Source organism: Podarcis liolepis (assembly GCF_965112155.1).
Source record: "Podarcis liolepis genome assembly, chromosome: 5".
NCBI lineage: Eukaryota > Metazoa > Chordata > Lepidosauria > Squamata > Lacertidae > Podarcis > Podarcis liolepis.
The window spans coordinates 32,966,829-32,988,837 of record NC_139556.1 but is presented as its reverse complement, the minus strand read 5'-3'; the positions used below and the strand labels follow the sequence as shown (position 1 = coordinate 32,988,837).

General features: G+C 44.2%; 1 protein-coding gene and 1 long non-coding RNA gene across 10 annotated transcripts in view; one reads left to right on the top strand and one right to left on the bottom strand.

Moving 5' to 3' along the window:
• Positions 1–5,348: 5,348 nt before the first annotated feature.
• LOC310706849 (uncharacterized protein) overlaps positions 5,349–22,009 on the bottom strand; it is a 92,231-nt gene continuing 75,570 nt past the window's right edge. For 4 of the 9 annotated variants that reach the window (XR_014526183.1, XR_014526186.1, XM_083503212.1 and 1 more), the window contains exons 2-3: positions 19,288–19,357; positions 5,349–5,399 (exon numbers count right to left, since the gene is read on the bottom strand). Coding sequence is in view for 4 of the 9 variants with exons in the window: in XM_083503212.1 (XP_083359338.1) it covers positions 19,289–19,357 (69 nt within the window). In the remaining 5 variants the exon portion in view is untranslated. Of the gene's footprint in view, positions 5,400–6,839; positions 8,021–8,280; positions 8,321–8,900; positions 9,519–19,287; positions 19,358–22,009 lie in introns of those variants that run through there. The other 5 variants (XR_014526184.1, XM_083503213.1, XR_014526187.1 and 2 more) reach the window with 4 other exon arrangements.
• On the top strand, positions 13,602–21,674 carry LOC310706893. Its single transcript, XR_014526229.1, has 3 exons — positions 13,602–17,765; positions 18,086–18,249; positions 20,267–21,674. It is a non-coding gene; the product is annotated as an uncharacterized lncRNA (long non-coding RNA).

The window sequence follows — 22,009 nt, the reverse complement described above, 5'->3', positions numbered from 1 at the left end:
AGAAAATATTCTTTAAAGGAAGCGCTGAGCAGAGCCTGTATGCATCCCAGGCTCTGCTCAGCGCTCCCTTTCACGAGCCATGCGGAGCGTGTGTGTGGTGCTTGTGGGCTTTTCCTCTCCTCAGGGAAAGGCCCCCAAGCACCGCACACACGCTCCGCACGGCTCGTGAAAGGGAGCACGGCTCTGGGGGGCTTTTCCAGGAGGTGGGGGAAGGGACTGAGGGGCTAAACCAGAAGCTAGAACAGCAAGAGGGAGTGCTGCGCATCAATAACTCTCGCTGTTCTGGCTTCTGGGATAGCTGCGCAGCCTGCATTCGCTCCATAAGACACACACACATTTCCCCTTACTTCTTAGGAGGGGAAAAGTGCGTCTTATAGAGCGAAAAATATGGTGATTCCCACCTGTCCAGTTTGCCAGTGGCATACACCAGTCTCCTGCCACCACTGCTGCTGCTACTAAAGGACCTCCTTTCTCCATAAATACTTGCCTATACCTTAAGATCATCATTGGAAGGCTTCCTCTAGGTGTCCCTATCATCTAGGGGATGTGGGTGATTCTAAGTGGTGGAAACCCAGTTGCAGGATGCTCTTGTTGGAGAAATTTAAAAAGGGGCTCCTAGACCCTTCTGTGAGGTTACACTCACAAAAACCCAACAGAAAAAGATGAAGGCTCTCAGGGAAAAATAGGCGTTTACTGAAATGCAAATATGCAACGGACAACTTCAAAAATAAGTAGGCTGCAAAGAGCCACATCCAAAGCAATGTTTCGTATCATAGGTGCTGGTGCCCTGGGTGCCTGAGCACCCACAAAATTCCCCAAGAAGGGGCCAGGCACCCACAAATGTCAGTGCCAGGGCCATGCACGCAGCATGGCACCCACAGCCCCAGGCACCCATGGTCACAGGGCTCAGCTGGCACTCCTGTTTCACATACACCTCTAGATTGCACATGTGATTTCCAATCACCAATCAAAGGATTACAGCAATCTTAACAGTTGCAACAGAACATCAACATCCTTACTCTTCAGATCAGTCCTCATCATGTGATTACATTTAATCATTTCAATGTCTTTATTAAGACTTTTGCTAATTTTTCTATTCATTAAATGACTCCATACCCCCCCCCACAAAATCCTTTCCCCATCTGTCAACAAAACAATTCAAGATTAATCGCAATTGCTATGCCTAGCTGATTCTCTTTTCATGCACACAGTGGCCACCCTAGATTCCAACAGTTTATTATTTCAGTCTTCTGGAATGAACATTTGCTACTTGCAGTACTTAAAAGAAACTTAAAAGGCAGGCAGGCACGGGCCTCTTCAATTTAGCTAGGCCATAGGCTCAAAAAAAAACACAGAATCATAAAAATGATATTTTTATGAATTTTTTATTTTCTTCATTGCTCTCCTCAGAGAAACGTTTGCATGGCACCTGCCTTATTGTATTTTTCATACAGTGAAAATATGTTTTTTATGTTTAGATGCAATTTTAATTCTGCCTTCTGCTGCCTTTGTGATTTTGCAGCTTCTAGCTAACCACACTTTTTATTTACTTTGGGCCACTGTGAGAACAGGATACAGATGGGCCAATGGCCTAATCCGGCAGGCTCTTCTTATGTCTGTGCTGCCATAGACACAGTAGAGAAGTCATGTATCCTGACATCTGGAGCTGTGGTGTGATACATTTCACTAACCTCACAATAGCAGTTTTTCACCAGTGGAAACTGTATAGATTTAATGGCACACAAAGACCACTGTTTGCAGCATTGTTCTTTCCAATTGTAAAGCATGAACATGATCTCAAAATAGCATACCAAATCAGAAAAAACTATAATACCCCATGACTCAGATTTTTGTCAGCTGGTATGTGCATCAGACATTTTCATGAAGTCAACTTAAACTGAAATGTGATCTCAAAGGGTAGTGAAAGTATATTGTGCAATGAGCTTTCAAATGCTGTACTGTATTTATTTCCTCATGTGGGCAATGATAGATGGGACAGGACACATCTGGATTAGAAGCATCAGATACCTAACAGTATTGACAGTTTGAAATTCTACTCAAAGCAACAGCTTTATATTCATGGGTCATTTCAGAATTGGTGGTCCCAGAACTGCAGCCAAGTCTTCGTCACAATATATTAAGAACTTGAAGCTTAAAGTCCATGGTTCAAATCTCACTGTAGATATGATTTCTCTAGAGGGCCTCAGGAAAGCCATTCTCTCTCAGCCTTAGTCCGCCATCTGCAATAGGGAGATGACTATACAGTGGTACCTCAGGTTACATACGCTTCAGTTTACATACGCTTCAGGTTACAGACTCTGCTAACCCAGAAATAGTGTTTCAGGTTAAGAACTTTGCTTCAGGATGAGAACAGAAATTGTGCTGCAGCGGCACGGCAGCAGCAGGAGGCCCCATTAGCTAAAGTGGTGCTTCAGGTTAAGAACAGTTTCAGGTTAAGAACGGACCTCTGGAACGAATTAAGTACTTAACCCGAGATACCACTGTACAGATCTGCCTTGCTGGGCTACTGCTGAGTGGATTCCTAAAATAAATTATATGAAGTATGGCTATTCCGGGGTTAACTAACAGGGTCAGCTCGGGCGAAACAAACCAAATTGGGGAGTAAAAGTTAAAGGACCCCTGGATGATTAAGTCCAGACAAAGGCGACAATGGGGTGAGGCGCTCATCTCGCTTTTCAGGCCGAGGGAGCCAGCATTTGTCCACAGACAGCTTCCTGGTCATGTGGCTGGCATGACTAAACCTGCTTCCCCATGTTGCCTCTGCCTCCCCATGTCTGTTTATCCCCACCCACTGCCCTATTATCCTGCAGCAATTGGCAGGATTTTGTGTTTTCCTTACCATAGGTGGGTGAAGTGGATGGACACAAGAGGGAGGAATGGGTGGTAACAGCTGTGGCTATCTCATCTCCTGCCTTACTAATGTGATTAAAGGTACCGGTAAATATCTATTCTCCAGACTGAATTATAGCAATTCCATCAGTTCAACATAGGAGTTGCCAGTTGAGGAGAAACCCAGCCTGCCTTAACTCTGCGCCTTTGACAGAGGTTTGATCTGCAGAGATCTGCAGGTGAAGCTTGTCGTGACGCCAAGCTAAATACCTGTAAATCAAATTTTTGATAAAGAAAAAAGCCGCTGCAGAGATGGGTTCAACAGTTGGCAATCCCCAACTACGCCACAAGGCACAGTGCCAAGGACTGAGTGAACTTTCAGCTCTACTAACAGAAAACAATGAGCCACATCTTATCAATAGCTCCAAGGAGCGTGGGTTGTAGTGGAGAAGTCAAGGGATGGTGAGTCTCTTTCCCCCACTATTACAGAAGTTAAATGTTTTGCCACCTAAGTCTTCAAGCTATAAAGTACGTTCTCTAGGCAGAGTCTTATCCAGTCTTGAATTCACCTAAACTAGGGCCAAACTAAGGATAACCACGAGTAAGCCCAAAAAGAGGCTTGACTTAACTAATCATGAATGAGCCAAAGTAGATAAATGCATTGTTGTGCACAGCCTTAAAAATAGCATCTACCGGGTGTGTGTGTGTGTGTTAATAATGATTATGATTGGACCAGTCAGCAGGCATGAAGGAGAAATTTAATGGCGAAACTGGACGCCTTCATCTGCCCCAGCTATAACAAAACATGTCTCTCCCATACTGGTCTCTACAGCTATGGCAGGCGCTGTAACACACTTTAGCCTTGATAATGCCTTCTTCCATTGTTTCTTGAGACAGACAGATGCCAACACTATTAGCTCTGTTTGCTGAGTTTTAACTGTAATGAAGTATTTTGTATTTTTTTTATATTCCTGATTGTAAGTTGTCATGAGACCATTTTTGATATATGGTAATCATGATTTATCATCATCTGATAAAGTGACAACTCCTGCCTGTTCTTCCCCGGGGTCTTTCACTTCTCCTCCTCCTCTGCCACCTTCATACAAGAGTCCTGTTTGCTACTTCAGCAAAAGGGAAGGCAAAAGAACCTTATAGTGGGAGAGCTGTAGCTCAGCATTAGAGCTTTTCTTGTAGAAAGACCCAAGTGTAATTGCTGGCATTTCCAGACAGGGCTGGGAAAATCCCCTCTCTGAAAATCCCCTGTTGGAAACCTTGGAGATCAGCTGCCATGGGTCTAGGCAGATTTTACAGTTGCTTCATGTGTAGCTATAAATCTGAAAGTATAATTCTGTAACGTGGCTATGTACTGTAATTATACTCTAGGGATGCGGTGATGCTGTGGTCTAAACAACTGAGCTTTGGGCTTGCCGATTGGAAGGTCGGTGGTTCGAATCCCCGCGACGGGGTGAGCTCCCGTTGCTCGGTCCCAGCTCCTGCCAACCTAGCAGTTCGAAAGCACGTCAAAGTGCAAGTAGATAAATAGGTACCGTTTCCGTGTGCTGCTCTGGTTTCGCCAGAAGCGGCTTAGTCATGCTGGCCACATGACCCAGAAAAACTGTCTGCAGCCAAACAATCCTCAGACTAGGACAGAGGAGCCCTAGGTACAAATCCTGCCAACCAGAAAATTCACAAAATACCTAGGCCTAATCTATCTCTCAGGGTTGTTGTGCTAATGATAAAATGTGGGGATAGGACACAACCACATATGTCAACTTGAGCTGCTTGGAGGAAAGTGGATCATAAATAAATGTAATAAATAAAATAATTTAATACCAATAATACTGATACTGCTGCTAATAAAGTGTTTATGAATAGCACTTGATTCATAGGTGCCAGTCAAAGAAAAACCAAAACAGGTTTGCAGCCTCCTGCAGTTTAAGATGAACTTTGTATTCTGACCACCTGATCACTCATATGAGACATTTTAATCTGTTCAGGTCAGGTTAAACTCAAGCTGTAAACAAAAGGTTAGTCATCCTTAATGTTAGGATTGTCATATCTTTCTTTTTTTTGTACAGACCTTGATCTGGGGTTTGTAACTAGTTCTGAGCTGAATAATTTGGCCCCAACATGTTTATCTGATTTTAGGGAGGATTAAAAACACCTCCAAATATTGGATTAATATTTGTAGGGGGGTAGACTTTAAAGAATTTTCATTTCTTACCTTTAAAGACAAGGTGGCCAAGGGTTGCTTTTTGTTTCTGTTTTCATTATAAGGGGTATTCTGACGCAGGGACACAGCAAGGCTGCTATTATAAAATGAGAAAGAAAGAAAGAAAGAAAGAAAGAAAGAAAGAGAGAGAGAGAGAGAAAGAAAGAAAGAAAGAAAGAACACTCCAATCATCTCATGTGTGAAGGTAAAAAAAAAAGACTATAAAACTTTAACACATACACATACACACACACACACACACACACACACACACACACACACCCCCCACATAAGTTTTAAAATATTCATCCAGCCATTGATGAGGGGGTAAATAGTCCTGTGAACGTAGGAGGGGAAAGAAAGATAATCAGCCTAGCTTGAAGTTTCTCTCTACTTGTCTTTCTTTCTTTCTGCCCCCACCCATGTCTTTCTTATTGCCTCTTCATGATGTTATTGGGGCAATTCTGCTTTCAAAACTGCATACACCTGCTAGCATTTTGGGGTGGTCATACAGCTTCATTTCTATTCAGTGCATATCCTGTAACTTCAGTGCGGAAATCACACAACTTTTTAGACCAGAAATGTTGTGTTTTATTTTTGTCCCGTTTCTGTTGCGCTATAACCTCTCCAAATGGCAATAACATAGTAGCATTGGGGAAGCACTACAGAGCCAAATCCAATTTATTGTTCTCACCCAAAAGGCCTTCATGAAAATATGTGTCTTTGATTGCACAGGAGCAATTATTTTAAGATGATGCTGTCAAAGGCAATGTAGCAGGGGTGTGGGAAAGTGACCTTACTGATCAGTTTTCAGAGAAGCTTTTTTTTTGGGGGGGGGGACTAGACTCTGTGAAGCATAGTACAAGTTCCTGTTCTCAGAATATTGTATGCAGAAATGCAGCTGTGCTGGTTTTGGGGATATGTTACATTATAGTCAAGGAAGATGTGAACAAAGAAACCTTATTATGCTACAGAACTGCTTGCACTTTAACAGGAGCCTAAATCAGTACTCAATAGTAACATATTAACTAACAATAAAGACGGGCTTAATCCTTTACGTAAGATTAGGGCAAACTCAGATATGCCTTTTGCAGAGACGCTGTGACGTTTTGTTGCAGTTCCCGCTTGTGGAATCTTTAGAATTTTGCTGAGTGAATCTAGGCCTTTATCACCGTCCGTTTGTCATAGCTTGATCAATTTTGTCCTGTGGACAATATCTAATGAAGGTAAAGGTAAAGGGACCCCTGACCATTAGGTCCAGTCGTGACCAACTCTGGGGTTGTGGCGCTCATCTCGCTTTATTGGCCGAGGGAGCCAGCGTACAGCTTCTGGGTCATGTGCCCAGCATGACTAAGCCGCTTCTGGTGAACCAGAGCAGCGCACGGAAACGCCGTTTACCTTCCCGCCGGAGCAGTACCTATTTATCTACTTGCACTTTGACGTGCTTTCGAACTGCTAGGTTGGCAGGCGCAGGGACTGAGCAATGGGAGCTCACCCCGGCACGGGGATTCGAACCGCCGACCTTCTGAATGGCAAGTCCTAGGCTCTGTGGTTTAACCCACAGCGGCACCCGCGTCCCCTAATGAAGGTAGCCAGATGCAAAAGGGGATAGGGCTCCTGTAGACTTAATACTTGTGTAGAAAAATGAATGGTCATGCAAGCTGCATCCATTGGTTTCCCCCCGTTCTGTTAAACACAGTAAACGTTCGCGAGCCCTTCTTTCTTTTGCACCTGGTGACCCTATTCAAGCGGCGGCCATATTATGCTAGCATGATGTGTGGTGGGCCCTTTTGGACTCAGAAGAGGGCAGAACAGGAACAGAATGGGGCATGGCTGGCTGGCTTATGCAAAGCATGGAGTTTCCCCCAGTCTGCAAATACAGTGGTACCTCTGGTTACGAATTTAAATAGTTCCAGAGGTCCATTCTTAACCTGGAACCATTCTTAACCTGAGGTACTACTTTAGCTAGTGGGGCCTCCCGCTGCCACTGTGCCGCCGGCACGTGATTTCTGTTTTCATCCTGAGGTAAAGTTCTTAACCCGAGGTACTACTTCTGGGTTAGCGGAGTCTGTAACCCAGTGTTTGTAACCCGAGGTACCATTGTACTTTCTTTTCATGCTTGGGCAGCATAAGGAGTACTGCATTTGGATATTAAGATCACTCTTAGTGTATATGGTATGAGCAGCTCTTCAAAAGTACCCAGATTCTTTAAAGTTTATCAAGTTTCACGAGACTGCAAGTCTCTTTTGGAGTGTTGTGCAGTCTGTTTTCCTACCATATGCCACATAACAGGACCGAGGTTTTGTGATTTGGCCTCCGAGTTACAGGATTTTCTCAACTTTTCTGTTTTGAAGAAATTAGCATTTGGTCTGCAGGTGGCAAAATGTTTTTGGTTTTTTTCAAAATTCTGACACTGACACCTGCTTCTGCAGAAATAAAAACCGCCTTGCAGCAGACTTTTAGCCTTCCTGGGCTTTTACAGCTGTCACTGGGAGAGCCACAAGCAAAGCATGTAAACCATTTTTTATGGCCTTCTGTTTCAGTGGAACTGGAAAAAAACATTGCTTTGTTTTTAAAAGAGTGCTTTGAAGTCAAAGATACCTGACAAGAAAATAACCTAAAAGAGAAATATATCCAGTCACAAACAATATCTTCAAATATAGATGTATCCGAGCCACAGAGAACTGTTCTACTGCTACTCTGGACTGTTGTGTGGTTTACAGGATCTGCTCCTAAGCTATGGACTGAGGGCAAAAAATACAGTAACCTTGCTGAAGCTAGAGTGGTCTGGATCTGTCCATTGCCTTGATGGGAGACTGATCTATGTCACCTTGAATTTTGTGATGGAAGAAAGGCAGTATTAAACAGATTAAACGTATTAAACAGATGTATCACCGTAGTTCACATTCTGTGTAATGATGTATGTTGTCCTCAGAAACTCAAGAGGAAGTTGATCAACTTTTTCTTAAGTACCGTATTTTTCGCTCTATAAGACGCACCAGACCATAAGACGCACCTAGTTTTTGGAGGAAGAAAACAAGGAAAAAATTATTCTGAATCCCAGAAGCCAGAACAGCAACAGGGATCGCTGTGCAGCGAAAGCAGCGGTTTCTGGCTTCTGGGATAGCTGCGCAGCCTGCATTCGCTCCATAAGATGCACACACATTTCCCCTTACTTTTTAGGAGGAAAAAAGTGAGTCTTATAGAGCAAAAAATACGGTATGTCTATTCACCATATAACACATCTTGCAACATTTCCTGGTTGATAAGAAAATTAAGATTGTCAGGCTTTCCCCCTGTATTTTTTTTTTTTAAGGAAGCAAAAACACCAGGCCTGCTAGTGTGCTTTTAAAAGAGGATTGATACTGTATGCAGCAGTCAGCTGCAGATAAAAATTTTTCACGACCATGGAAAGAAATGTTTTCACTTACTAATTGTTGCAGGTCAAAGTGCTATTGAAAAGTTGGATTGCTGCTTCTACTTTCACTTCTTCATTGTAATATGAACATATGGAGAAATACAAAGTGCATCTGGACTAACTACCGTTTCTGGTTGAGGTACCAGTTCTGTTCTTTTTGAAGCTACACTTACCAAGATATATAAAAAAGAAAATATAAAAATTAGCTTGGCCGATCTCCAACTGACATTGTCTTTCTGGATCAGATTCATATTGTTATATAGTTGGGGTACCCGTGTCTGCTGGGCCTCCCCAAAGTTGATGGGCACTGCCATTCAAATGGTGTGTGTCATATGATTGATTATGCAGGGCTTACCTACCCCCCCAATTTTATTCAAGTTGGCACCCCTGCTCTGGGCGTTCCTTCTGGCCAGTTTATGAAAGAAGGAAGAAGCCGTACCATAAAAGTGCAGAAATCCAGAAGGGCACTTAGCTGCCCAGATTTATTACACCGTCCTCATTTAAAGAGTCCAGAGAGCACGCCTTCCCCTTCAGTAGGAAAACTGCTGCTGCTGCTGCTGCTGCTACTCCCAGCTAGAGAAGACAGAGGAGCTCCTTCGGGTGACCTGTTTATTGAGTATTCATTTTGATTTCATCCCATAGGTTCAGTGCAATCAGACCTGTTTTATGGAATCAATTCTAGGGTGAATGCAAGCACAGCAACAGACTCACTCAATCTTCCGTGTGTTCCTGTTATGCTCTCATGAGTTTGCAGCGTCAGATTTTAGTCACTGCATGCAAAATACATTGGGATGCACAATTTGGCAGTCTGCTGGGCCCCAGCTTCGGAAAGGCTGAGAGCTATAGCTTGGATGGCCTCCAGATTTTATGCATTATTCAGAGTGATGTTTTCCCCACTCCCTTCTGTCTTCAAGTGGCGCAGTTATTTTAAATCGGATAACAGTGTGCAGGACAGCATGAAGTTCAGTGTTACACTGTTCTTGCTTTCATGGATTGGGCCCTATTGAAATGTTGTCCTGTGAGCCACCTTCAGGGTCACTGGTGGAAAGGCAGGGTAGAAATGTTTTAGGATCAAGGTAGACTGTGGGAAAATGATTGCTTGTACATGAGAGCATGAGCAAAGTTCTTATTGTTACAGGGTGATCTCATAGCTAGAAGTATCCTTGGAGCATGAATAGCGCGTGAACAGCTCGTGCTGTCCCATATGATTGGCTAACGTAGTATGGTCTGATCGCTCGCATGGTTTAGTACCAAGGTCTTTATCTGCTGGCTAGAACAAATTGCTTGACTTGTATTTTTTGTATCCTTACTTGGCTTGTATCTTTCTGATTTTCACACAATAAAAGCTGTGCTGCATTAGCCCTAGGAGCTGCCATGTTTCCCTAGGAGCAGCCATAATTCGGAACCTATCTTGGTGTGAGACTGATTTTTCTCTGGATGCCGAGCTGCAACTCGACAATTGGTGCCCCGTGTGAGGCCTTCGAACTTCACGTTGTTTTTCAGCACTCACCAACACGTCGTTCATCCACGTAGTGGATCCCTGGTGAGTGCTCCCGTGTGACTGTTTGTTTTTCATTATTCAGCACTCACCTACACGTCGTTCATCCACGTAGTGGATCCCTGGTGAGTGCTCCCGTGTGACTGCCTGTTTTTCATTATTCAGCACTCACCAACACGTCGTTCATCCACGTAGTGGATCCCTGGTGAGTGCTCCCGTGTGTACAACGTTCAGCTCTCACCTCGCCCCGCAAGGGCTGCAGACGCGTCGTTCATCCACGTAGTGGATCCCCGGTGAGAGCTCCCGTGTGAATGTGATTCTGGACTACGTTACGGACTTATCAGCACTTATCTCCGCCCGGACAGGGCAAAAAGGCGTCTCTCTCTCTCATCCTCCTACGGATCCCTCGGTAAGTGCTCCCTGCTCTTTTTGCAACTCTTGCAATCATGGGAAAATCTCTCTCTGCACCACAGAAAAATTTTTTAAAAGACCTTAAATTCCTTTTGGCCAGTAACAACCTTGCTGTTCGGAAAGCTGACCTTAAGTCCCTTATAAAAGCCCTGGACACTCACTGTCCGTGGTTCCCCCAGGACGGAAACTGGGAGTTAGACGATTGGAAAAAAATTGGACACTTCTTTCAAAATCATCCGCAGATTGATGTAAAGGTTTTGCATGCCTGGAGTAACGTCTACAAAGCTATGTCGTGCTTAACTCCCTCAAACATTCTTCTGGCTGCTGGAACAGCTTCTTCAAACACCCCCCCGGTTCCCGCTTTGCCTGCCTCAAACCTACCTCCTAAACCGCCGGACATTTGCCCTTCGCCTCATCCTGTCACTCCCCTGCATTCTTCAAATTTTGCAGCACCCCCCACTCATCCACCTCCTCCGCCCAAGGCATTTGGCACCGCTCCTACAATTCCTCTTCAAAGATCTCTCAGTGCTGCCGCTCCGTTGTTGCCTTTTGATTCTGATACTCCAAATCTCTTTCCTGAGATTGCTCCTGCACCCCCAGCCCCCGTCATGCTGACCCAAACCAATGTTCTCGATGGGCTGACGGGAGGAAGCAATTTTCTTACCATTGCCCAACAGCCAACTCTCGACCCTCAGTATTGGGCAGCCACTACAGCCTCTGCCCAAGAGACTTTGGCCTCTGTCCCTGATGACAGGAATGAGCGAGATGGCCGATGGGGAAGCATCAGACAGGGTCCTGCAAAGCCCTATGGACAATTTGTTGATCGCTTGTATAATACCTTCAAGCGGCAAGTTCAGGACCTGGCAGCACAAGACCTGACTGTACGCCAACTTGTGTTTGATAATGCAAATGAGCAAGCGCTGCGCCCTCTAATGGCAACATCAAATATAGCCATTGCTGATATGCTTAAAGCCTGCCAGTCAGTGGGCACTGCTAGCCACGGCCTGCTAGCCACGGCCTGGTCCTCCGCCGTGTCCCAAAATCCTGCAAAGGCTACAACCTGTTGGATTGACAGTGGCTAAAGAAAAAATCCAGCGGACTTTACCTATTACGTGCCTGGGACATGAGCTGACAGCATCTGCAGCCATTCCAGTCACGCCTCAACTACAGTTTCCTGATCTTAAACTGGTGGATTTACAACAAATTCTTGGACAGCTGAATTGGATAAAGAGTTATTTGGACCTGCCCGCCTCCACTTTGTCTCCACTATTTTCTGCCCTTAAAGGACATAAGGATCCAGCAGACAAGATCACAATCACATTCTGCAATGGAAGATTGTTTATAAGAGCTCTTCCACAGCTGTTCCAGTGTTTCCTGGCACGCTGAAAGGCCATCTTCATCCCTACTGCATTGGCCCCTCTTTTCCCTGGGAAGCCACTTCGACCACCAAACATCATTACAGTTTTGCTGCCTCCCAATAGCGACCATCCCATCTGTGTCATCACGCTTCATTGGGCTTGGACTTTTGACTCAGCAGTACAAGGAGCAATACATCAGACTTATTTACAGCAAATGGGCTCCTTACCAGCATCACTTGGATTTTACCCCCCAGATCTCTTCTTTTTTTTTCTCCTCCCTCAGGAGTCCTGCCCTATGATGTGTTCCTCTGAGCATGTACAGAGGGCTGTCTTGGAACTATTGTGGACTCTTGGCAAGGGAGGGGTGAGGGAATTTTAGTGTGTTCCAGTTGTTTCATTTTTGTGCTTTGGCATGGTTCCCGGACAGAAAGAAAGTTGCAATATGGTTCTTTAGCACGGCCCGCGAATACAATGGGCTCTGTTCTCGACCTTGTTGCAATCCTTTTTAGTTACAGCAAGCGGAATATGCTTGGCTAGTGCCTTTAGCTGCTGAGAAAAATGATTTTTAAAAGCTTCACAAAGCTTTGAGCTTTTTTTGGGTGGTGGTATTCTAGCATTCCAGTAAATGCTTCATTTAAGATTAGCAATAATATGAAGGACAATCGTATAAGTTTATCACCTGTGTTTTGTTGCTTGCAGTAATCCCCTTTGCCTTTTCTGGAACCTATACTCTAGGAATAGTGATACCCCTGATATACAAAATAGATAAGCTCCCAGAGGTTCGTTTGCGTAACAGAAGGGAAGTACAATCACCTATTTCTCAATATACAGGGACAGCCATTTCTAGGTCCCTTCTGCCTTCTTTAGGTGCAGCCATGAATTACCGTGATTTGCATAAATTGGCAAACTGGACAGAAAATTTGTTTAATTCCACCATTTTGGCTTTAAAAATGATTAACAAAGAAATATCAGAAATAAGAAATGTGGTTCTTCAACATCATTATGCTTTAGATGTGATCCTTGCTTCTAAAGGTGGAATTTGTGCCTTAATTCATTCTCATTGCTGCATGTATATAACTGATCAATCAACCAATATCTCTGCTACTATTGATCATATGGAACAAATGATAGCCCATAATCCTTTGAATCCACCTGCAGGTTTTGATCCATGGGAGTGGTTGTCTTCTTGGTTACCCAATGGAGTATGGTTAAGAAAGGTATTATTGATTGTAATTGCATGTGTTGCTGGATTCGTCGTGGTGTGTTGTTGCATTCAATGCATACCCTCTTTGATTTCCCAATGCACTGCATGGTGGTACCGACCACGGCCCACCACAGGGGTTACAAGAGGAATTTATGTTGCAAAGTGTAGACGCTTAGGCAATGAAGTGTACTAATGGTCCCTCTTTTCCTCTAACAATATAAATAAGAAAAGAGGACATGTGGGAAAATGATTGCTTGTACATGAGAGCATGAGCAAAGTTCTTATTGTTACAGGGTGATCTCATAGCTAGAAGTATCCTTGGAGCATGAATAGCGCGTGAACAGCTCGTGCTGTCCCATATGATTGGCTAACGTAGTATGGTCTGATCGCTCGCATGGTTTAGTACCAAGGTCTTTATCTGCTGGCTAGAACAAATTGCTTGACTTGTATTTTTTGTATCCTTACTTGGCTTGTATCTTTCTGATTTTCACACAATAAAAGCTGTGCTGCATTAGCCCTAGGAGCAGCCATATTTCCCTAGGAGCAGCCATATTTCGGAACCTATCATGGTGTGAGACTGATTTTTCTCTGGATGCCGAGCTGTAACTCGACAGTAGACAGAATTTAGATTGGGATCTCTGGATTACTTGCAGTGGATTGGCAAGAGTTTCCAACTCCCAGTTGTTTAACAACGGCAAAAACAATGTTTTTACTAACTAAACTTGGCTGTTGCAATGATGAAAGCTAACCTGGAGTGGACTTCTATGTGAAAGGACTGTGAGCTCAGCTCAATTCAGTTCTGCTACTGAAAAGAAATTCTTAGGTTCAGAATATGCTCAGAAGCACCCTGATCTTCAATTCTAACTGATTGTCTTTTGCACCTGCCTCAAGCTGGTGGGTGTCGGGGTTCTAGTAAAAAAGTAAAGCAGATCTGGCCATCTTTAAGTCTGCCCATCCTTTTAAAATGATAAAACAGGAAATACAAGTGCCAAACTCTTGCCCTTGGTCCTTGGGTGGCACAGGCTTTGGTGCCTATGGAAGGTTGTAGGCATAATAAGATAATTTGTGGAGGTGGTGCAAGGAGACAACATTGTACCCAAGTGCCTGGGGGTATGTCTTAAGCGGTTTCAGACTTAATGGCTCACCACATGGTGGGGAAACTGTTTAGGGATGTGCACACATGTGTATGAACGCGAGAGAACTATGTGCAAGACCAGCCCTATCATTAGACATAGTGAGGCAGCTGCCCAAAGGCAGCAGATGCAGGCGACAGGTCTCCCCCTGCACCCTCTCTAAGCTACCCTTATTGCCCTCCAGCCTGGTGGATGCTGCCCCACTGTCATTCATTAAGATTCAATTGAGAGTTCAGTTAGCTTCTGCATGTGAACAGGAGGAGGAGGTATTGTATTTGCCTCAGGCAGCAAAATAACTTGACCCATGCACTGATTTATTTGTGTGCGTTTTGCGTTGCGGTTGTGGTTTCCTTAAGTGTAAAGTTGAAGTGAAAGAGGAACAGAAAGTGACTTGCAAATTATTTGCAGAACAAGTTAAGATGTGTACACGGAGCTAAACTGCAAAAGGAAGGTGCTGGAAAGTTAGGTCAAGGCAATGTCCCAGTTGAGGCAGCAACAGGCTTTTCATTGGGGGAAGAGCAGTGTCACTCCCTCCCCCCCAGCACCTTGCATCTGCCACACACCAGAAGGTGACACCTGAGGCGGCTGCTCCCAGTGAAGGCTCATGTAGATGTAGATTCATGCCCCTTTTAAACTAAAATAGTGCTGGGAAATCCTTGAGTATGGGTCCCTCAGAAGGCCTCAAACCACTTTTCACCAGTGGGGAAGGAAGCTCATAAGTGAACTCTGTCACCATCTAGTTAAACCAGCTCTTAAATTTCCCCTAATTCATGGGTGCCGCATGTGCTGTTCTATTCTATCTCACACAGCCATCTAGGGATGAAAAAGAGATAACAATTCAGTTTAGGGCAATGAGATTTTGTGGGACTGAAGGCAGCTGTGATATCAGGAAAGAGGGGTAAATCCCAAGATACTTCACATGGGGGGGGTCAATGTGCTTTTGCTATGCAGTTAATATTTCTGTTTCATATTTCAAGGAAGCCTGTGAATTTTCACATATTTGGAGTGACTTCTTTGGGCATAGCTTTGATACATGAAAACTATCAGGAGAATATTTCCTGTGTACACGTTTCATGGGTGCTTGCTTTTTATTTTGCTCGTCCACAGCCAATGTGGTATAGTGGTTAGAGCGTCAGACAGAGACCTGGGAGACCAGGGTTCAAAGTCATATAGCTCACAGGGCAACCTTGCACCAGTTGCTGTCTCTCAGCCTAGCCTACCTCAGAGGCATGTTGCGAGGGAAAAACGCAGAGTGGGGAGCCACCTTGAGGTGGGATACATAAATGTTGAAACAACAGCTACAGCTGTTTTCCTTTGTGTGTGTCTTGGTTAATGCCTAATGTAAATAATCACTGAAGGTCACAGTATTTGCTTTGGATTAGGAAAAAACCCACTATGCCATTTTTCCAATTGCAGAATTAGCTGCAGCAGTCTTTTGTGTGTCTCCTAAATTGCCTGAGGATTTTTCTTAACAAATGGCAGTATACAAATTCACAATATCATGACAATAGATGAATCACATGGGTTACAATGCTCGTGTGAGTTAGGACTCATTTTACCCAACCCCCACATCCAGCATGGATGTGTATTTTCAGGTAGTGTGCATCAATGTTCTCGACCCTCTTCTTTCAGTTAGCATTTCCACATTCCACTATGGGTATGGATCCCCCCTTTTTAGATACAGCTTTCCATAATAATAATATAATAATAATAATTATAATAATTATAATTTATTATTTATACCCCACACATCTGGCTGAGTTTCCCCAGCCACTCTGGGCGGCTCCCAGCAGAATATTAAAAACATGATAAAAGATCAAACATTAAAAACTTCCCTAAACAGGGCTGCCTTCAGATGTCTTCTAAAAGTCAGATAATTGTTTATTTCCTTGACATCTGATGGGAGGGCGTTCCACAGAGTGGGTGCCACTACCAAGAAGGCCTTCTGCCTGGTTCCCTGTAACCTCACTTCTCGCAGTGGGAACCGCCAGAAGGCCCTCGGACCTCAGTGTCCAGGCTGAACGATGGGAGTGGAGATGCTCCTTCAAGTATACTGGGCAGAGGCTGTTTAGGGTTTTAAAACTTAGCATAAGGTTACCAGACGTTGCCATTTCCCAGGGACTGTCCCCGGATTTACAAATCAGTCCCCATACAAAATCCATTGAAGTTGCAAAGTGTCCCTGGATTCATTGAAAAAAAAAATCTGGTAACTTTAGGTTAGCTCCAACACTTTGAATTGGGCTCAGAAATGTCCAGTATGCCAGACTTTCACAATACAGTGCAAGAAAGATACAATTCACATGCATTTTCATTTGTACACTTGGGCTGAAGTGCAAATCTACTCAGTTTTAAAATATCTTTTTGCATCAAAACTGGTTTGTGCAGGGGAATGCATGCATTAATTCATTGAAAGAAATGGGATGTGTCTGGATTGGGATTGACCTCATGTATACAAAGCTGAAAACAAACAAGCCCAGCACATTCAGAGTGTACTGAATGCACACTAAACCATAGAGCGTATGGTTATCTAGCGCTTGGACACTAAGACGAAGTTTCCTTGTCTATGTTTTCTATGTACAGGTCAGCAGAGGGAGCCAGAGCATAATACTTTATGTCATGATCTTGGGACCACTGCAAGGAACTCCATGACTCAGTTAGTGCTTATGCTGCCAGTACATAAGGCAGTGTCGTGCTAAGTAGCACCCTCCAGCAAAAAGACAAGATCCAACCCAATAGAAAGGACAACAATTAGCTATTAGGACTAAAGCCCCAAACAATTTTAAGACATACTTATTTGCCATTGTTATCTGAGGCTTTGTAGCAGGAGTTGGGAAATGGCTCCAATTGTCAGGCTGGATCACTATTTACCCCATTCTTGGTGAGCCAAGTTTCAGTGGTGTAAATCACCTGACACCACAGTGACACCTGTTTTTCCCTCCTGAGTCTCAGGTAGGGGTGGTCAGCATTCCTTCCTCTGATCAACTAGCAACAGTGATTCAATGCCCTGGAATACGTGAGTTACCTGCTGGTGGACTCATCATCCTTCACAACTGTCTTGTTAATAACGTAATATCACTGTACTCCAGCCACTCAGTGAAGAAAATTATTGGATTTTGTTGGCTGCCTAAGGTAGCCAAGTGATTAGGAAGAAACAGCAACCCCACCCGTGCACTTGTGCTTCTAACTTCAGCTCTGTATGGATAAATTAACAGGTGAAGCTTTTCATGGCATGGAAATAAGAATTATTGCCTGCTAACAACTGCATATCAATCCACTGCTAAAAGTACAACTGCAAAGCTCAGCTGAAAAGTTGGCAGCCCTGTGATGACCAGTGTTGGTCAAAGTTTCTTGGTCTCAAAAGTTGTCAATAAAAATCCTTTTAGGCTCAATGGTCTGCAACCCAATTGTTCCTTCCTTATTTCTCCAGTCCTGCCTGGGTTGAAACATCCAGAACCTAAAACAGAAGCTAAGTCACCTTTTGGAATTGATGGCTTTTCCCATTGCAGCACTACAGGGACTAGTGGTGTGTCCCAGTGGAAAGTCGCGTTTGTTTGTATTGCAGGTAAAGTAAATAATCCGTTCACAACTGTCTAAAATGGCCTGGCTCCAAAGAACCGCACAACAAGTTACCCAGGGGAAATTTGGACGTGTTTCTCAAGCAACAGCTCCCCAAGCCACAAGGTAAACTTCGCTTCTTTTGAAATGGAGGGGAGTTTCCTAAGCAGTTTGTGATGTAGCATAATGGTCTGCCATTCAAAGGGTGTGTGTGAATTCTACTGAGCATGCCCAATGCCTTGATTGCATCTAAAGTAGCTGTTTGGATCCCTGCCAATGAATTTCTCAGTTCATTCTTTGCAACTTAAGTATAGGTTTGCTTTTTTAAAAAATATATATATATTAGATTTTAAAAGGAGATTCTGGTTCTCATTAAAGACTGTTTTGTTAATGGTTGTGCTGTAGGCAATGCACATCTCTTATTCATTTATTTAATGAATTAATAGGTCGTCGTTCAAAGTACACCAAGGAAGTGCACTAGGGGGAGCTGGCTTCAAGCAGCAGGCCCGTTGGCAGACCAACTCTGTGTTTACAAAGATCTCTGCAAAAGTGACTTCAAGGCTGATAACATCAACCCTGCCGTGTGGGAATCCCTAGCGGATTGTATCAGGTATTGTATTGTGTCAAGTATAGTCAGGTATTGTATCCACAGCAATGACCAGAGGAGGAATGGCCTCTGGGAGAAGCACAGGGAGAAGGAAAAGCCATGATGTATTTGCAGCAACACAACTCGATACCTTCATCTGCCCCAGCTGCAATAATAAAACATGTCTCTGCCATATTGGTCTCTAAAGCCACAGCAAGCGCTGTAACTCTCCAACTGTTTGACTTCAACTCCAATAGGCGCATTCCTTTATTGTCTCCTGAGGCAGGCGGAAGCCAACCACAACAAAAAAAAGTACACCATCTCCCTCTTGGTGGCTTACAACATTATAGTCATACCTCATGTTACGTTTGCTTCAGGTTACATGTTTTCAGGTTGCGGACCGCGGGAAACCTGGAAGTACTGGAACAGGTTACTTCCAGGTTTTGCCGCTCGCGCATGCGCAGAGGTGCTAAATTGTGCCTGCGCAGATGTGGCGCTTCAGCTTGCGAACGCTGCGGGTTGCGGACGTGCCTCCGTCACAGATTACGTCTGCGACCCGAGGTTCCACTGTATTATGATTATTACTTCATTCCACATAGAAACTGATCCCTATGAAACATCTCAAAGTGATATAACAATAAAGACATCAACAAATAACAAGAAGAAGAAGCTATTCCATATGTAAAAACAAGTTCAAATCCAATGTAGACCGGGATAAATATTTGCACTTGTTTGAAAAAGACCACCTTCAACAGGCGCCAAAGAGAAATAGAGGCTGTGTCTGTCTGATATACCACCGGACGGAGCTTCAAAAGACTAGTGCTGCCATGCTAAGGGCCCAGTTCCTACATCATATAGAACGGACCACCTGATGGTGTCTGCAGGTGGCCCTCTCTTGTGGAGCACAGTGACTGGCTGGGTAGAAAAGGGCTGAGACGATTTTTAGGCATCCTGCCCTGAGCTGTATAAGGCTCTCACCAGCACCAGATCCCAGAACTTAGCTTAGTAGCTAATTCAGTACAATTCTTTCAACAATGGTGCAACACGGCGGAGATAGCTTACCTCAGTGAACAGCCAAGCCGCTGCATTTTGCACCAGCTGCAGCTTCCGGGCCAAGCTCAGTGGGCAGCCCCTGCAGTTGAAACAGAAAAAAAGACAGTATATCATTTATATATTGCAATATGATATAAAAATAATATTAAAACCATACTAAAGATCAAACAATATGCTAACAGTAATAATAATAGCAGCAGTTAAGCATTTCACTTTTCCTTATCCAATTCCACCAGCCATCCATCTATGAAATCAGGCAACTGTATTGTCAAACAACACAGCTGGCCTGCGCTTGGAGGACGGCTATTAATCACTGCTCAAAAGCCCAGCAGGATTCCCTTTCAAGGTTTTTTTGTGTGTGTGTGTGTGCAGCTTCTATTCATTTTTGAAACACGGTCGAGTCATAGAAGCACCATGAGGGATCTCAGGCATAACCTCACTTTGCCTTCACACTCCCTTTTAAGCTGAATCAAGACCAGAAACCCCAAAGTGCCAGCCATTCACCCCACTGCATCTTCTGTGAGATGCAGTCTGCACATCCACTACTCTCTATTACTATTTGCTCCTTTTGAAGCAACCATACTTTCTGCTTCCAAACCGAAGAGGGATAAAATGATATAACTATTTACATATGAAGCTGTTTTCTGTTTCTTTATTTTACCTAAACAAAACAAAAGAAAGTTGCAAAGTGGAAATGTAAAGTAGTATATTCTGGATTCCCCCCCCCCCCCCGTGGCTTTAAAAAGACAACCAGGTTAAGCAAATATCCAAATGCTCCCCCCCCCCAAATAAATGCATGGTATATCAAAGGCATCAGAATATGCTTTGCCATTGATCTGCATGAGATAAATGGATTTATGGAGGTGGCCTTCCGCATAACGAAAAATACTTTTAAGGAAAAGTGGAACTGAGTTTTTAGGGATGCACGCTCATCTGCTTAATTGTTCGTTTTTGGCTGACTCGTTCTGTTTCTTTTACATATTTCCAGATGCTTGCCTAATGACTGTGTGGGGTTAATTGAAAAACCCGTCGGCACAAAATCAGGTGACGTTGCTGACACATCACCAGTTTGGACCAAAATGCAGATATTCAGAACTGCTGCAAGATAATTGGAATCAGATGTCTTTTTCCCTACCCTAAGCCTAAGGCATTTTGGTTGCTTTAGCAACTTATTCCCCTTGCTTCTCTTCTGATGTCATTCTTGGACTGCATTGCTTTGGAACGTAGTGGCAGTGGCTGCCAGGATACGGAGGTGTACGGTGGCTGGAAATATAGCCTGTGTGGAGACACACACAGCCACTGGGAGGCTGAGGGTGCAATCCTGCCAGCTAGTCATAACCTCATTGAAAGCAGTGGAGTGCAATTGGGGTTATGACTGATGCTGGATTGGATCCTGTCTGTCTAAGACCAGAGATGGATGTTGGTTTGGTGTTTTTCAGAGTTGAAGGTGGCATGGTATAGCTATACCACTATGATAGAACCAGACCGCCATTTCTCATGCTGTACATACTTTATCATGGACTGGCTGGGTGCAGAAAAGTGCTGGGAGGCACCAGCTGGGGAACCGCCAGGGGAAGAAGGCTCAGAGCCAGGGGACTGGTGGTGTGACAACGATGCGTGGTCAGAGGGAGAAAAGGGAGAAGAAGGAGAGGAGGATGTGTCAGGAGCTGAAGAGGCAACAGGGTTTAGTGAGCAGAAAGAGGCTGTGGCAGAGGGAGTTCAGATTCAGAGACAGGAGAGTAGGAGGGCCAAGAGAGAGATACGGCAGGCTGCTGAAGAATCCAGGGAATCTCATCCTCCTGCTGCAACCTCAGGTCTCTTAGAACACAGAGAAAAATGAAGAGGGCAAAGCAATGAGAGAGAAAACGATTGGTTGCTGGGGAAAGAACTGCGGAAGGAGCCGTAGAGAGAAGTGGGAAGGCCTTCGGTCCTTGCGACTACCTCATGGGGGCAAGACCTACCCTGGGAATGTTTGTTGCGACCACTAGGACTGAGCTGTTTTGTTTCTTTGAATAAAGGGTTCAGTGACATCTGGCACTTTATTGTTTTATTGCTGACCTATGCCTGACTCCAGCTCCTGACATACTTTCTCCTTCTCTTTTCTGTGCTACTATTATTTCTGGTCAAATAGGATGAGGAGGCTTTTGTGGTGCATCAAAACCTTGCAGCACTTGTTGGACCAAAGGCAATAGTGGGACAAAATAAACCAATGTGTACACATTGCTATGGGCACTGATGTCTTGATCATGCCAACTCTCTTAAAAAGCATTGCCTGTTTCTTGAGAGGCTGGATTTTAACTGTTCTATGAAGGCAAAGATATTGCTACATTTGAGTCCTTTGTCACCGTGAGCGGCAACCATATACAGTGGTACCTTGGTACTCGAACGGCTTGGCTCCCGAATGCCGCAAACCCGGAAGTGTGTGTTTTGGTTTGCGAATGTTTTTCGGAAGCCGAATGTCCGACACAGCTTCTGAATGAGTGAAGGAAGCTCCTGCAGCCAATCGGAAGCCGCGCCTTGGTTTTTGAATGGTTTTGGGAGTCGAGAACCCAGGTACCACTGTAATCATCTCAGGACAGATGCCTATTTTCATTTGCAGGGTGCGTATGATGAGTCTCGTGGCGTCCACACTGCACAATTATCATGCCATCTTTCCTTATATTTAGGTATTGTTGGACTACACCCCCCATCTTCTCTGATCATTGGCCATGCTGGGTATGGCTGATGGGAG